This window comes from Salarias fasciatus, chromosome 19 (genome assembly GCF_902148845.1).
Source record: "Salarias fasciatus chromosome 19, fSalaFa1.1, whole genome shotgun sequence".
NCBI classification, from domain to species: Eukaryota; Metazoa; Chordata; class Actinopteri; order Blenniiformes; family Blenniidae; genus Salarias; species Salarias fasciatus.
This window is the reverse complement of record NC_043763.1, coordinates 25,123,069-25,139,932: the sequence shown is the minus strand read 5'-3', so window position 1 is coordinate 25,139,932 and position 16,864 is coordinate 25,123,069. Positions and strand designations below refer to the sequence as shown.

The 16,864-nt window shown below is 50.5% G+C and overlaps 1 protein-coding gene across 1 annotated transcript in view; it reads left to right on the top strand.

Moving 5' to 3' along the window:
• The window catches only part of fgfr3 (fibroblast growth factor receptor 3), a 74,892-nt gene that overhangs the window by 35,987 nt on the left and 22,041 nt on the right, over window positions 1-16,864 (top strand). Inside the window, 1 exon segment of the mRNA XM_030116672.1 lies at window positions 11,836-12,005. Coding sequence (XP_029972532.1) covers window positions 11,836-12,005 — 170 coding nt within the window.

Below are 16,864 nucleotides of genomic sequence, written 5' to 3'. Positions count from 1 at the left end.
TAGATGAAAGCGTGAAGTTTATCTGGACCTCCAACATCTGCGCGGAAAGGCGCAGGTTCGATTCCCCTTGTCCAGCTGTGCGTGTTGCTGAGTCGGTGTGAAAAGTGTTCGGAGTGTTTGTGAAGCTGCGTGCAGCGGTTGCTTTGTGTTTTCCAGCTGATCGCCTCGTGAGAACACGTTGACTGTCTTATCTCTCCGCAGCCTCGTCAAACATCAATAGTCCCTTTTCCTTCCACCAGATGTTATTGATCAGTTTAGTTTGCGCTCAGTTAGCGTGTTATGATATAATAATGCCTTACACTTGTGGGCCTTTTAATGCATCTGAAAAGGTTTTTGAAAGCTTTATTTGTGTGTCAGGAACACATTAGTCCTGTTTTTATGGCTTATTAAGTCCAAGTTAGTTGAGATTCTCCAATAAATTGGTTGTAGAACAAATTTCAGGAACGAATTAGCAGGGTTTGACTGTGACGAGAACAAAAGCTGGAAATTTCTGAGTCCTGTGGGTTTTTATGCTGAATCGTGACTCTCTGGACTGACGAATTGTTTTCTTTCACACAGTGAGTTTCAGAGCTGATGCAGCAGTTTCCTCGGTAAATACAGCCCGTGTGTGTGTGTGTGTGTGTGCGTGTGTGTGTGTGTGTGAAGCTGTTCGACTGGGAGTGACCTCTCCATGTGGAGGTTCACTGATTCCTGCAGTCACGCTGTGGAATTTGTGATCGAATCTTCTCCCAAACAAACACGGAGGAGTATTTTTAGTGTCCTCCTCCTCGGTTAACCTCCGAGCTGACAGGTGAAACGGCAGAACCCACGCTCTCCACCGCGGGGCGGGGCAGCGATTCCCTCCCCGCGGAGGCGCCGCTCCGCCGAGGAAACGCCACCCGGCCAGTCAGACGCGGGACGGGATTCCCGCGAGCTGCCGAGCGGCGCTGCCACGCAGAATCACGCTCTCGCTCAAATCAAAGCGTTCGCCAAACTGGAAAAAGATGCTTCTCTTCCAGCTCTGTTCTCACGGTGGAAAGTGCCGCTGTCAGCTAGACTCCAGCGAGCTGACAAATCCGCACAGACACACAACTCAAGAGAAACATGCGCTCCTTTCTGCAGATAATGACGACCCCGCGCCACTTCAACAAACACCGCCTGCTTCAGTTCCCTCTCGGAGCATCCCGGTCTCAAACACACGTCAGCGTTTCTAAATTATGTTTGAAGGTGTAAAACTGATCAAAATGAGATTGTTTTCACAATCTGTCGTCAACAGTCTCCCACCGAGCTGAAACCCTCCGCTGGAGTAAACTTTCGCAGCCCTGTTGTTTGGTCCGGAACGCCACATGGAACCGATGTCCTGCAGAAAATCTGTTTTCTGTCTGGAAACTCATGTGTTCTGTAATCACTTTAACTCCAAACGGTTCCTTTTAGAGAAACAAGAGAAAGATGGAGGTGGCCATATGTGGTCACTTCAACCCATAAAGGTTAAGATCACAATCAGAAAAACACCAGAAAGCTTCAACATTCGGTGTTTAGCTGGTTTTTAATCCTGAACACTGACAGATTTGTTGCATTCTGGTCCAATCTGCTCCACATGTGAAAGTTTTCTTCTGAGTTCCAACACTTTTTTAAATCATTTTTGTATTTTCATTTCAAGACAGTTTTACATTTATACAGAAATATTTTGAGAACAGAGTCAGTTTCCGTGGGAACGGCAGAACAGCTGAAAACTACGTAGTTTTTTCACGTTGGTCCCCAGTTGCTTCTATAATGAAACCACGGAGAATAAAACACATTAACAACGGAGAACACAGTCATTAATGCTGACAGAACACCAAGCATTGACCAGGATGAGAGTTTTAGAAAAGTTGTGTTTTCCCTGTTTACACAGAGACAGAGCCTCTTCATGAAGTTTGCATTCTCAGCAGCACCGTTTTCATACAAACAATCCGAAAAATGCGACAGATGTTTCTGTTTTCACCAGAAAATGTCATCGTGGAGGCGGGGTAGAGATTCACCAACACATTACTAGAACTAGAATTTGGCACTCAGAGAGCGCAGACCTCCGCCACAGGTCAAATCAGTCACCAAGCCCGCTCAGGCCTCCTGTCGGCGGGCCTGCACAAACTAACTGAAAGACTGCCCCATCTCTCAATGATAAAGAATCCTTTAAAAACAATTCCTGGATCCAGACAGTGATCCGGATCATCACCAAGATTTAATGGATTCTAAGTTAGCCCAAGACCCACCTTTCCACAAAGTTTCATTGCGATCGTCTTGAATTATAGCAGAAAGGGTCTGAAAACCGTCCTGAAGTCAGTCAGAGGCTGGTCCAGGAATAGAACCCTCACCACCGCTGAAATAAACCACGTTCTGTGACTTGTGACGTGAGTGAAGTCGGAAAATCCCTGCAGCAGCAGCAGCAGGATGAGAAGCTGAGAAGCTGGTTCTGAGGTGGAAATGGACGAGGAGCTCTGAGGGCGCCCCGGCTCCTCCGGGTCCTCCACCCCCTCCCCCCCCTCCACCCCCTCCACCTCGTCCGGCTGTGTTTGACTGACAGCCCGTCCGCTGCAGAAACACTAAACGGTTCGCGGTCAGCAGCTAAAGGTCAGCGGATAAACCAGACGGTGTGTTTTGGTGACAAAACCATGGAGACTCCGGCGGCCGGGGATGAATCCACATCCGGGATCCACGTCTGTTCTGAGGAGGAGGAGAAAGGAGGGAGGAGGAGGAGGACCACACATCGGGAACGTGTGTGTGTGTGTGTGTGTGTGTGTGTGTTCTTGTACATACTGAATAGTGAGGACCAGAATGACTTTGAAACCAACAGACTGAGGATATTTTGCTGCTCCTCACTTTCTGACAGGACCTTCATGAAGTTAATGGTGCGTTCACACCGCGTTCACACCCGCGTTCACACCGCTTTCACAACCACGGTCACAACCGCGTTCACACCGCGTTCACAACCGCGGTCACATCGCGTTCACACCGCGTTCACACCGCGTTCACAACCGCGGTCACCACCACGGTCACACACCGCGTTCACACCGCGTTCACACCGCGTTCACACCGCGGTCCACACCGCGGTCACAACCGCGTTCACACCGCGTTCACACCGCGTTCACACCGCGTTCACACCGCGTTCACACCGGACGCGTCGCGGGGCGTCGGTGAGCGGCGCTTTTCTATGCAAAGTCTATGGTGGACGAGCGTCGTGGAGTGGCGGGCGGGCGGCGCGGGGCGCAGGAGCGTCAGTAGCGTCGACTTTTCAAGCGTTTCGAGCATTTCAAGCATCTGACGCCCACGACGCGCGTCCCCGGCGTCAGGAGCGTCGTGAGCGTCGCTTTTTGAGAGTTGGGAAAACTGAACTTTCGACGCGCTGCCGCTGGGCGTCAAACCAGTCAGAGACGATCCCCTCCGGTGCTTACGTCACTACGAGGTGATCCGAGCACGATGCGGGCCGGCCAGTGTTGCCAACTTGACGACTTTCCTCGCTAAATCTGGCGACTTCCAAAGCCTCCTTGGCGACTTTTTTTTTTTTTTTTTTGTCCAAAAAGCGACTAGCGACAAATCTAGCGACTTTTTCTGGTGCTCTGGAGACGTGACAGAGTCTCGTTGCTGTCGTCCATGAGCAGCGGGTGCTGCGTGAGCCCCTCCCCTCCCAAAGCACTCACAGCGGTCAGTCTCAGCAGCGCCCCCTGCTGCAGTCAGAGCAGAGAGGAGCAGACCAGCCAATAGCGACTGTTCTTACTGGGGAGTTGGCAACACTGGGGCCAGCATGTCGTCAAACTGGGCCCGGGAGAGACGAAAGTAGCCCTGGAAGCGACCCTCATCCTCACGCAGCTCCTGGAGGCAAATGGTGAAAACTCCCCAAATTCAGAAACGCCTCTGAATAATGGGATGAACCCAGAGACGACGCCCATGGGCCCGACGACGACGCGGTCTAGCTTTATTAACAAATAAAGCCGAGCCGCTCTCCTGATGCGACCGCCATCGCTGGAAAACAGAAATCAGCCTCCCGCGCGCCAATAAACTGACGCGTGTCGAAAGCGTCGCGAGCGTCGTGAGCTTTGTGACCACCTGTTGTCAGCGTCCTGCTTGAAGCGTCACAAGCGTCAGCTTCGAGGCGTCCCGAGCGTCGACGACGCCCGCGACGCGTCCGGTGTGAACGCACCATAACACTTGGTCTTTGGGTTAGGGTTTGGTTTAGGTTAGGTTTAGGTCAGGTTTAGGGTGTGGATAGGGTTAGAACTAGGTTTAGGTCAGGTTTAGGCTTAGCAGGGTTTCCCCCAAAAAACTTGCTAAGCCTGGTGGTCGGACTGCTAGAGAGGCCCACCGTGTTTATGAAAAATAATAAATAAATAATAAAAGTTAAAAGTTGACAGAAATTTTGAAATTTAAGACTATTTGTGTTATTGTCAGCATTATTAACATTACTTAAATACAGAGGTCTTACATAAAAAGGCACAATCTTAATTAAAATAAAGTTTTAACAAACACAAAAATACAATTAAAATAAATAATACCAAATGTTTTCACCTAACTCCGGTGGGCTCACCACCCACCGAGGGAACCGTAGGGGCCGGGTGCAGTGTGGATTGGGTGGCAGCCGACGGCAGGGTGCCCGGCGACCCGATCCCCGGACACAGAGACTGGCTCTAGGGACATGGAATGTCACCTCGTTGGCGGGGAAGGAGCCCGAGCTTGTGAGGGAGGTTGAGAGGTACCGGCTAGATATAGTCGGGCTCACCTCCACACATAGCCTGGCTCTGGAACCCAACCTCTCGAGAAGGGCTGGACTCTCCACTTCTCTGGCGTTGCCCGCAGTGAGAGGCGGCGGGCTGGTGTGGGTTTGCTTGTAGCCCCACAGCTCAGCCGCCATGTGTTGGAGTTCACCCCAGGTGAACGAGAGGGTTGCATCCCTGCGCCTTCGGGTCGGGGATAGGTGCCTCACTGTTGTCTCGGCTTACGGGCCAAACAGCAGTGCAGAGTACCCGGCCTTCTTGGAGTCCCTGGGAGGGGTGCTGGACAGTGCTCCGACTGGGGACTCCATTGTTCTACTGGGGGACTTCAACGCCCACGTGGGCAGCGACAGTGAGACCTGGAAGGGGGGGTGATTGGATCGCACGGCCTCCCCGATCTGAACCCGAGTGGTGTTCTGTTATTGGACTTCTGTGCTGTCACAGTTTGTCCATAACGAACACCATGTTCGAGCACATGGGTGTCATAAGTGCACTTGGCACCAGGACACCCTAGGTCGGAGGTAGATGACGACTTGTTGTCGTGTCATCTGACCTCCGGCCGCGTGTTTTGGACACTCGGGTGAAGAGAGGGGCAGAGCTGTCGATCCGATCACGCACCTGGTGGTGAGTTGGATTCGCTGGCGGAAGAGGAAACCGACAGACTTGGCAGACCCAAACGTGTTGTGAGGGTCTGCTGGGAACGTCTGGCGGAACCCTATGTCAGCATGGCTTTCAACTCCCACCTCCGGGAGAGCTTCTTCATGTCCCGAGGGAGGCTGGGGACATTGAGTCCGAGTGGACCATGTTCTCCACCTCCATTGTCGAAGCAGCTGCTCGGAGCTGTGGTCGTAAGGTCTCCGGTGCCTGTCGTGGCGGCAACCACCCGAAACCCGGTGGTGGACACCGGAAGTAAGGGCTGCCGTCAAGCTGAAGAAGGAGTCCTATCGAGCCTTGCTGGCTCATGGGACTCCCGAAGCAGCTGACGGTACCGGCAGGCCAAGCGAACTGCAGCCCGAGCAGTTGTGGAGGCAAAAACTCGGGTCTGGGAGGAGTTCGGGAGGAGGCCATGGAGGAGGACTATCGGTCGGCCTCGAGAAATTCTGGCAAAACCGTCCGGCGCCTCAGGAGGGAAAGCAGGTCTCCGCCAACACTGTTTACAGTGGAGGTGGGGAGCTGCTGACCTCAACTGGGGATATTGTTGGACGGATGGAAGGAGACTTCGAGGACCCTCCTCAATCCCGTCGCCCACTTCTTCCGTGGAGGAAGCAGAGGCTGCGGTCCAGAGGTGGACCTCGTCCATCACCCAAGCTGAAGTCACTGAGGTGGTTGCAAGCTCCCCGGTGGCAAGGGCAACCCGGGGTGTGGACGAGATTCGGCCTGAGTACCTTAAGTCTTGGATGTGCAGGGACTGTCTTGGTTGACCACGTTCTCTGCAACATCGCGTGGCTGTCGGGGATGGTGCTCTGGATTGGCAGACCGGGGTGGGTGTCCCCACTGTTTTAAAAAGGGGGGACCGGAGGGTGTGCTCCAACTATAGGGGGATTACACTCCTCAGCCTCCCCGGGAAAGTCTATTCAGGGTACTGGAGAGGAGGATCCGACGACGATAGTCGAACCTCGACTCCAGGAGGAACAATGCGGTTTTCCTCGGCCGTGGGGAACAGTGGACCCAGCTCTATACCCTCCATAGGGTGCTCGAGGGTTCGTGGGAGTTTGCCCAACCAGTCCACATGTGTTTTGTGGATTTGGAGAAGCATTCGACCGTGTCCCTCGTGGTTGTCTTGTGGGGGTGCTCCGGAATACGGAGTCCGGGGCCCCTTGTTAAGGGCGCGTCCGGTCTTTGTATGACCGGAGTAGGAGTCTGGTCCGCATTGCCGGCAGTAAGTCGGACCTGTTCCCGGTGCATGTTGGACTCCGGCAGGGCTGCCCTTTGTCACCGGTTCTGTTCATAATCTTCATGGACAGAATTTCTAGGTGCAGCCAGGGGCCGGAGGGGTTCGGTTCGGGAACCACAGGATTTCATCTCTGCTTTTTGCAGATGATGTTGTCCTGTTGGCTTCATCGAACCCGGACCTACAGCATGCACTGGGGCGGTTCGCAGCCGAGTGTGAAGCGGCAGGGATGAGGATTAGCACCTCCAAATCCGAGGCCATGGTCCTCGACCGGAGGAAGGTGGCTTGCCCCCTCCAGGTTGGTGGAGAGACCCTAGCCCAAGTGGAGGAGTTCGTATCTTGGGGTCTTGTTCACGAGTGGGGGACGGATGGAGCGTGAGATTGACAGGCGGATCGGTGCAGCGGCTGCAGTGATGCGGTCGTTGTATCGGTCCGTCGTGGTGAAGAAGGAGCTGAGCCGAAAGGCGAAGCTCTCGATTTACCGGTCAATCTACGTTCCCACCCTCATGGTCATGAGCTTTGGGTCATGACCGAAAGGACAAGATCCCGGATACAAGCGGCCGAAATGAGCTTCCTCCGTAGGGTGGGCGCTCCCTTAGAGATAGGGTGAGGAGCTCAGTCACCAGGGAGGAGCTCGGAGTAGAGCCGCTACCTCCATCGAGAGGAACCAGCTGAGGTGGCTCGGACATCTGTTTAGGATGCCTCCTGGACGCCTCCCTCGGGAGGTGTTCCGGGCATGTCCCCTGGGAGGAGACCCCGGGGAAGACCCAGGACACGCTGGAGAGACTATGTCTCTCGGCTGGCCTGGGAACGCCTCAGGATCCTCCCAGAGGAGCTGGAGGAAGTGTCTGGGGACAGGGAAGTCTGGGCATCCCTGCTGAGACTGCTGCCCCGCGACCGGCCCCGGATAAGCGGTTAGAAATGGATGGGATGGATGGTTTTCACCTAAGTTAAATCCTAATGAATCTTAAAACAAGCCATTGCTGTTCACATTTAAAGGTAAAATAAATCAACAAAAATCAAAAAAGTGTAAACATGATCAAGGTGTAAAAACAGGGCACTCAGGGCTGGAGAGGTACCTGCCAGACTGTCTGACCTCGTCTACTTTTGAATGAAAAGTTGAAGAAAAATTATTGAAAAATGATTAGATTGCTTACAGTTATTAATAGTTAATAATTTTAATATGTACAAACATGCTTACCATACTCGGTCTTGTAGAGCCATCCGCTAAATTTAGGGTCAGCTAACTGTAGCATCGCAGTAAATCATTGACTGTTTGACAGATTTACATATTGCCAGTTGCTACGGTAACACTTGTTGTTCACAGCAGTGCAGAAGTCCAGCAGTACCTCCTTCAGTCCAGCAGAGGGCGCATGGTTGCTGTTAGATGTATAGTGCAGTGTGAAGCAGTAGAAGAATGTGTATGAATGGAATCGCCCAGACTGATGAAGCACGTTGTTCGTTCTGGTTCGTTAAACAGAAGCACCGCAGTTCCTCCGTTTGGTCAGTGAATCATTCTGATAGAACATGAAACATTTTGGATTAAATCCTAGTTCGATGTTTACCATCGCCGCTCGCTGAAGGCTGCTCTGACGACGTCTGACAACATGTATGCTAACTCGCACCGCGGCGGCTCGGTGGGCTCACCGTGGCGCCCCCTCTGGCCTGGGGGTGAACGAGCGGCCTCATCGTCTCCTGTGCTGCTCTGACTTCAGAAAAAGAAAGTGTCCAACGTTTTTTTGACCCTTTCTCCGTGACATGTCGCGTAAAAGTTGTTAGCGTGCAGACAGGTAAAGACAGGCCGTGGTTGTAGGGGTCAGGTGATGAAAATACACCTGACCTCTGACCCCTGTGTGTTCACGTCTCGACCATAAGATGTCGCCATCACACCTTCAACCGTATCACCAGATGCGATTAAGCGATGCCGTCTTTGGTATGTTTTGAGGCATAAAAAAACATTTATATAAATAAACCAGCGACGCTTACCCTGGCGGGGGGCAAGAAAAGCCTGGCGGCCTGCCAGGCCTATAAAGCAGTGAGGGAAACCCTGGGTTTAAGGTTTAGGGTCAGGGTTCAGGGTTCAGGGTTCAGGTTAGGCTTTTTTTTTTATGGTTGAGGCTCGGGTGAGGGGCGAGGAAATGCATTATGTCAATGGATGTCCTCACAACTATAGAAGTACAAACGTGTGTGTGTGTGTGTGTGTGTGTGTGTGTGTGTGTGTGTGTGTGTGTGTGGTGTGTTGTGTGTGTGGTGGCTGATTGCCATGCCAAGAAAACAATGTGCTCAGACTCCTCGGAGGGTCGACCCTCACCGCCGGAGTTTGGAGACAGAAGGAGCGAAGTAATGAAATTTAACAGACATTTTCCTTTTAAGGTGGAAGAGGTGTGTGTGTGTGTGGTGTGTGTGTGTGTGTGTGTGTGGTGTGGTGTGTGTGGTGTGTGTGTTGTGTGGTTTGGGTGAGAGAGATTTGTATGAGGAGAGTGTTTGTCTTTGCGAGCTGGGGAGTCTCTCACTCGAGCAGCATGCGGCGTGCTCCATTAGACTTTAACAGACACACACACACACACACACAGAGGACAGACACACTCCACCACACACACACACACACACACACACACAGTTTACAGTCTGTTGAACACAGTTCAGTAACACGGCGCTTGTTTGCTTTCATCACTGAGCGTCTCTCTCAGTCTGGTTGTAATTACACTGCGAAGGAAAAGCCAACGTTTGATGGTAGCAGCCAAGAAAAATGTGTCAGAAAAATATCACAGCACACACACCACACACACACAACACACACACACACACACACACACACACACACACACACACACACACACACAAACGGTGTAGATCAAAGACACACACACTGGGAGGAGTGAGTGACGGCTCACCTGATGAGATGAAACCATCTGAAGCTGATCGTTTCTTTGTGAGATTGTCTGAGAGCAGCATGTTAACACTCTCTCTCTCTCTCTCTCCTCTCTCTCTCTCTCTCTCTCTCTCTCACCACACACACACTGATTTCATACCTTTCCCGTCTCATTGGCTGGGTTGTGTTTCCTGCAGCCTGATCTGATCCAGAGCCAAACTCTGACTCCTCTCTTCGCTTCAGCCCCGGTCCGACGCTAAAACGGGCACTTCAGGACAGATTCTGCTCCAGACATTGTCGCGTTGCTTTTTCCACGACCACGGAAGCCCTGAGAGGACAGATTTAGTGCTTTTGGCTCCGCTCTGCGGTGTCTCGCTGCTGGAGGCAGGCGTTTACATGGTCACTTTAGAGAAGAATTAAACTTTTTTCGGATTTTATTCATTCTGGTCGTTCTGCTCCGGTGTGATGATGCAATCTTCCAAGATGGCGGCCTGCGGCCTGCGTTTCGACTCGTACGGAGACGATTTCTTAACGGCAGTTTTAGAAGAACTGGATAAAATGAAACGAGCGGATGGATCGGCACTTAATGAGGACATTTCAAAGTTACTTGATAAAGAAGACGAGAAAAACTCTGTTTACTTCCTAGAGACGTCAGAACGTCACGGCCGCCCCGTCCAATCAGAACGCTGCACAGACCCCGGTGAGACAGGAGTTAATCCTTAGTTTTTTCCATGAAAACTCCAAGATCAGGGATATGATTCTGAATAAATATTGATCATATCGATCATTCCTCAAAACTCTGCTGCATTACCGACATCATGAAGCCCTCTGAGTCCCCACAGATACAGCAAGCCCCTTGTGAGTGTGTAAACAGATTCTCACACACACACACACACACACACACACACACACACCACACACACACTGCGCCATTCAGATGGTAATTAGCTCGTCTTTCTCCTCCTGCGTTTCTAAAGTAAAAGAGACATCTGATGACCGGTCAGCCACCTCCCCAGCTTTTGTCCTAGGAAACACACACACACACACACACACACACCACACACACACACACACACACACCCAGCAGGAACAGTGTGCTCTCTTTGTCCCTCCCTCCTCAGTACGACTCAATAAATCGCCCTGACAGGTTTCCAGACCGGCGGCTTGGCAGGACTCAGATGAACTCTGGTTTTGTTCTCGGAGCTGAAGATGAAGATGAAGATGACGAGTTTTTGTTTGGTCCCTTTGAGGTTTTGAGTTCTTTTTAGCGTCCGTCAAACTGTGTTTTACAGCGCAGGGTGGGCTGGAGTGGCTCAGAGACCGGATCTTCAGGAGCAGCTTGAAGTTTTTCAAACCCATCGGATGAGAAATGTGAAAAATAGCTGAGAAAATCCAAATTTACGTGATTTATTACAGCAGAATTTACACTGAATCTACAGGTTATGCAGAATAAATTCAGTATTTTCTTTCATAATTTATGGGATTGTTATATTTTACACAAAACGGCCTCAGTGAAAACCGATTAGACACAGTCAGCTCTTCACCAGGAAGTGAACGAATGAAAAAACAGTTAAAGCTCTGATTGGTCGACGAAAGGAAACGTTTACGAGAAGTTTTCACTCAAACATTGAAGCGGCCTCAGCCAATAGAAATCAGCTGATTCTAACCTTCACTCATCAGTTTCAGTGTTCAGACGATGTCCGATCATTAAATGTTTAAAACGAAGCGTCAGGTTCTCTCGAGCCGCCGGACGGTTCTTCAGTCGCTCCACATCTGTTCTGGAAACTTTCCTATAACTCATCAAATGAGGCGCTTTTAAGCCCCGGCCGGGTCCCATCTGGGCCACATTTCAGCCATTAGCAGAACACGAACCTGGAGGGTCCTCCGGGTCTCTCCCCGAGTCGGCGCCGATCCCGCAGACTGAGGCTCAGGATGAAGACATTAACAGATCAAACATCACATGTCAGCTTGGACATTTATGTAAAAGAGAGAAAAACAACACAGAGACTCGTCTCAATGGCTTTTAGAAAAGAAAATCTTTTTTGCAGAGATCATGAAAATGTCAAACGTTTCATTAAATCAAATCACTTTTATGTAGAATGACTTTAATCCCAACATTGATCCAGTTTTAATGAAACGTTCTGCTGTAGAACCCAGTGAAACGTCCTCTCAGCTTCTCGTCTGTTGGGAGCCTCTTTTGGGCTTGTTTTGGCCCTCGGGCCTTATGTTTGACACTTCTGCTTTAGAGATGTGATCGGTGAAGAATTAGAACCAGATTGTTGTTTTTAAAGTTCAGTGAAACTCTCACATCTGAGTTTAACTCTAGTTTTCTTGTCTCTCGCCGGCAGAAGCGCCGTACTGGACGCGTCCCGACCGGATGGACAAGAAGCTGCTGGCCGTTCCCGCCGCCAACACCGTCAAGTTCCGCTGCGCCGCCGCCGGGAGCCCCACGCCCAGCATCCACTGGCTGAAGAACGGCAAGGAGTTCAAGGGAGAGCAGAGGATGGGCGGCATCAAGGTGAGATGCACAGGCTGCTGCTGCCGCAGTGCCTCTGGGCACGGCCTGCCCACGCAGCCCGCTGTCGGTTCCTCTCCGCGGGGAAAGTGTTGAAAGTGTGTGGCGCTCCGTGAATCTCCTCACGATAAATAAAGGCGGCGCGGCTCCTGGGTTAAATTTAGAGGTGGAGCTGAAATCAGAGCGCCGCTGCGCTGCAGTCCGGCGCTGACGGGACCGCCGCCGCCGCCGCCCCGCCGCCGCCGCCGCCGCCACCGCTGCTGCTGCCTCCGCTTGCTCTTCAGACGGACTTAAAGAAGCAGGACTCTCCTCCTTCCTCCTTCAGGCCTGAAGAGCCCAAAGCGCTTTACACTGCATGGTCACATTCACCCATTCACACACACATTCACACAGCAGGCGGCTGCATGCAAGGCGCTCCGTCCACGGGGGGCAATTTGGGTTCAAGGACACTTCGACATACAGACTGTGAGACGACCGCTCTCTCCACTGAGCACACAGCCGCCCCGCCAACAGTTACTCCCGTTCTGTTTCTGTTTTCCAAACAACATGAGGAGCAGTGGAGCTGCGCTGATGCCTGATCGAACTGCAGTTCTGAGAAGAACCGCACTGCAGAGCCGTATCGTGATCTCAACGTGCTCAAAGTGCTGAAGACTCTAATGACCGTAACCCTGACGGAGTGAATTCCTGCTCTGCAGATTCAAAATGAGCTTTGAACAAAACCCCAGCTTCATGTGAACCGCTGCAGAAATCTCACCTCAGTGCAGCTTCCTGTTGGAAACATGAGAATTTTGCACTGGAGGAGCTTTGTGGCGCTGAAGCTGCTCCCACTACACACACACACACACCACACACACACACTGAGTTGTGAGAGAGGTTTGGCCTTTAAAGGGTTAAATGTAATGAGATCCTGCAGCTATTAACAGTTTACAGAGATCTGCAACATCTGCTCCCAGCAGACCAACAGCAGTTGTCTCCCTCCTCCATCCCCACCCTGCCACACACACACACACACACAACACACACACACACCACACACCTGTCAGCAGCCTCAGGACGCTGCAGTGTGCACTGAAGTGCCCCCCCCCCCCCCCCCATCACCCCCCTCTGACAGCAGCTCTTAGCACTCCAGTCTGCATGAAGGATTTCAGTGGTGAATGAATCCCAAACTGCTGCAGAGTGCTCTCTCTCACACACACACACACACACACACCACACACACACTTTCCTAACCTGCCACTTCTCCCTCAATCAAATCCGCCCGGCTCGCCGTGACTCACCGCCGTCCACTTAAAGGCTGTTTTTCTGGATTAAGACGTTAATGTGGCGGTAATCAGGCTCTTCCTGACTCCACGTCGGTTCTCGGTTCTCGGTTCTTGGTTCTCGGAGCGTTGCTGTTTGTGAAATCAGAAATCTAGAAGTGGGAAGCGAAGAGTTAAACTGGGTTTTAGTTGGAATTTATTATGTTTGATTTCATCTTTCGATCTTCTCTTCATATTTTTCATTTAAAATTTTTGACACTTTTTTCTGTTTCTTTTGTTTAATTTAGAATTAATTTCATTAGTTCTTCTTTTAGAAAATGGCAACAATTCCTGTTATTACTTACTGTTTTCTTACACTCAGAAAACAGTATAAATAGTTTAGTATTTATTATTTATTTCCCTGTCCAGGTTTCATTTCTTCAAATATTTTTTTTTTAATTTCTGGGGAATTTTATTAGTCTTTCCTTCACTGATTTGAACTGATCCTCATCAAAAACTGTAAGACAGATAAACCAAGAAAAAAGGAACAAAGTTTTCATCTCTCCGTCTGCTTTTCACATGCAATCAGCCTTTATTTTGGTTTATTTTATTCCACCATTTATTTAGTGGTTTATTTTCATTCAGGCTTCTGCAGGTTTCATGGATTCATAGAAGTGATTTGATTTGATGGCGTGGTTTCACCGTGTGCCAGTTCCTCAGCGATCGGTGCTTATTGAGTTGTTGGTTCTCACGTCTTCATCAGTCCCCCCTCCTCCCCGGCCCCGCCCCCTGCTCCCCCGGCCCCGCCCCCTCCTCCCCCCGAGCCGTCCTGACCTCCATTCATCCCGCCGCCGCTGTCGGCCTTCGGGGAGGTGACGGGGAGGTCGACCTCCACCGAGGACTGACGGACACGTCTGTGACCCGGCCCGGCTTCAGCGGGGTCAGAGGTCAAACCCTATGCCCCGCACACTGCAAGAAATACACAACCTGTAGAGATATCGGCTCAGCGCAGAAGAAAACTGTCCTTAAATAAAGCTTAATTTGATTCAAGCAGGAAAAAAATCAGCTTTGAGGCAGAAATCGACTTCAACAGACTCAAATCTGCAGAACTCATTTGCTTTGAAGCAGATCTGAAGGCAGATTTGAGATTTTAACATTGAAAATATTTCACCAACCTGAGGAAAAATACACATTAAGTGTTCTAAATGTTCCGATCAAAGTGAAAATGTGAAAAACCGAATTACAGAGGCTGAGAGTGAGCCTGGTTCCAGTTGAGACCTTCAGCTCTGAGACTCCGCGCTCGCGCTCGGAAGGCCAGTTAATTGGAAATAAATTGAATAAATCTGAATATTTAAAGATTCTGTGGACGTAGCGAGGAGCAGCTGTGAGAATCCTTTCAGTAAGGCCTCATTTCGCCCCAAAGATATTTGCTGTGAAAGTCTCGCCTCATTATCTTCAATTAGCTTGACTGATGTGCCGAGCGGGGTTGTATCCGCTCAGCGTTCCTCCACGGCGGCGAGTTTCTGGACCCGATTCACGTCAGTCAGACGCAGAGAGGAGCCGCTCGGCCCCCCGCCCGCTCACGCTAACCGCCATCTCGCTCTGTTTAGAGTCGCTCCTCGGCCGCCGACGCTGCAGGAAACAATAAGAATGCATGAGTGGGTTTTCTTTTTCTTTTTCTTTTTTTTTTTTTTTTTGGTTTGAGGCAGAAAAACATGCAGAAGAAAGCAGAAATGCTCCCACGCAGTGTTGTTGTTGTCGCCGGCTGAATTGAATCCAGGCGCGGTAATCGCAGTTTGTGTAAACATGACACGATCAGAAAGCTAAGTCCTGCAGGTGAAGTGAAACGGAGGCCTGGTCTGCAGGACCGGCGCCGCTTCTGCCTGGCTCAACATGCATGTACAGAAGAGGGCAGGTCTTACTTTAATAGTCCCAAACTGGGGAATTCTGGTGTTACAACAGCATCACAAATAATATATACATACATATATATATATATATATATATATATATATAATATATATATATATATATATATATATATATATATATAATATATAGATATATATATATATATATATTATATATATATATATACTATACAAGAGTTCAGCCAAAAGAGTGAAATTAAGAACATGAGAAAAATATTGCTGAACGAAAGATATGAGCATGTGCTGAGCGGACAAGAGAAAAACGAGGAATGCTGGGAGAATAATATGGTTAGGATGATAGCGTAAGAGTGCTGTCCAGAAAACGGAGCGGAGCAGCACAGCGGTGTGAGATTCCTCTGTCGGCCAGGTGAGAGTTACCGTAAGGAGTGATGGACTGAGGCTGGAGTGACTTCCTTGTCTGTCTGAGAATGGATTTAGTCCGGTTAATTCACCTTCAGACCGATTTGGGACATTCATGTCAAAATGTTGGAATTTTCCAGGGAGTCTTTCCCAGGATGAAACCGCTTCTTTGTTCGTCGAACACGAGTCTCCATGAACTTGGATTGATTCGTCGTCGTCCCGCTGACAGTTCGGATGTCGCCGTGATGGGTAGATGTGTCGGGGTCGGGGGGTCGGTCGGGGGGTCGGGGGCGCAGATGCGTCCTGACAGCCTGACAATGGCCTCCGGAGGACTCCATCCCGCGGCGGCGGCCCGGAGCTGACAGCTGTGGTCAATCTGCTGTGAATGCCTCCTGAGCGCGCGGCGGCTGCTGGAGCGGATCGGACGCCGCCCGCCGCTCAGATCGGCGGCCGCTCAGGTCCATTACCGGCGGCGTGCGCGGCCCTGTGCCTTTCTTCCTCAAAGCGGGCCTTTTTAACGAGCGGTTTCGTCATCTCCCTCGCCGCTCTCATCAGCGGCTTGAAGAAGTCGCTGCGGAGGATTTCACAGATTTAAAGACTTTCTTTTTTCTCAGCAGAGTCACGACTGTTCTTCAGACTTTCTCTGTGTGACGAACAAAGTTGTCAACTCACTTTATCTGGAAAGTTTCTGAAAGAACTGAGGATGAAACTGAGTCTGTTTGGAGTTTCAACATCAGGAAAAGTGAGAAAACAAGTTTTAGTGACGGAAACAGACTGAATTCCTCCCTCTGAGTAATCAGACTACTTCTGTCAGGAATTAGTGACTGTTACAGATTCAGTGCTGTTTCTGTCTTTTATCCAGCAGTTAGCATTAGCATTAGCATCAGCACCATCCAGACACGGTACATTAGCATCCAGCCAGTAATCGTGATTAGCATTAGCATGCAGTTTGAAGAACGTTCTGCTTGTTGCTGGTTCTCCTCATTTGCTCTTGTACTTCCAGGTATTAGAGCGTCTTCCTCCTTAAATAACTTGATAAAACTGCCTCACTGTCATGTTGATTCGTGGGATTAAAACTGGGTGACTGTTTACACGTCTGTAAGCAGTTTGATCCTGATGATGAGCGCAGTGCCAGCCGTGAATGTCTTTTTGGGCTTTCTTCAGCCTCTCAGTGTCATTATTTGACAGTCCCATAGATCCGTGTCCAAAAGTCAATCGGCGGCGCCCTGGAGCCTCCCCGGTTCCGTCATGCCGGGACTTTGTTTGCCAATTGAAATGCAACACAGAGAACTAAACGGCGCGTTTGTCGGAGCTAAACGGGTCGATCAATCGG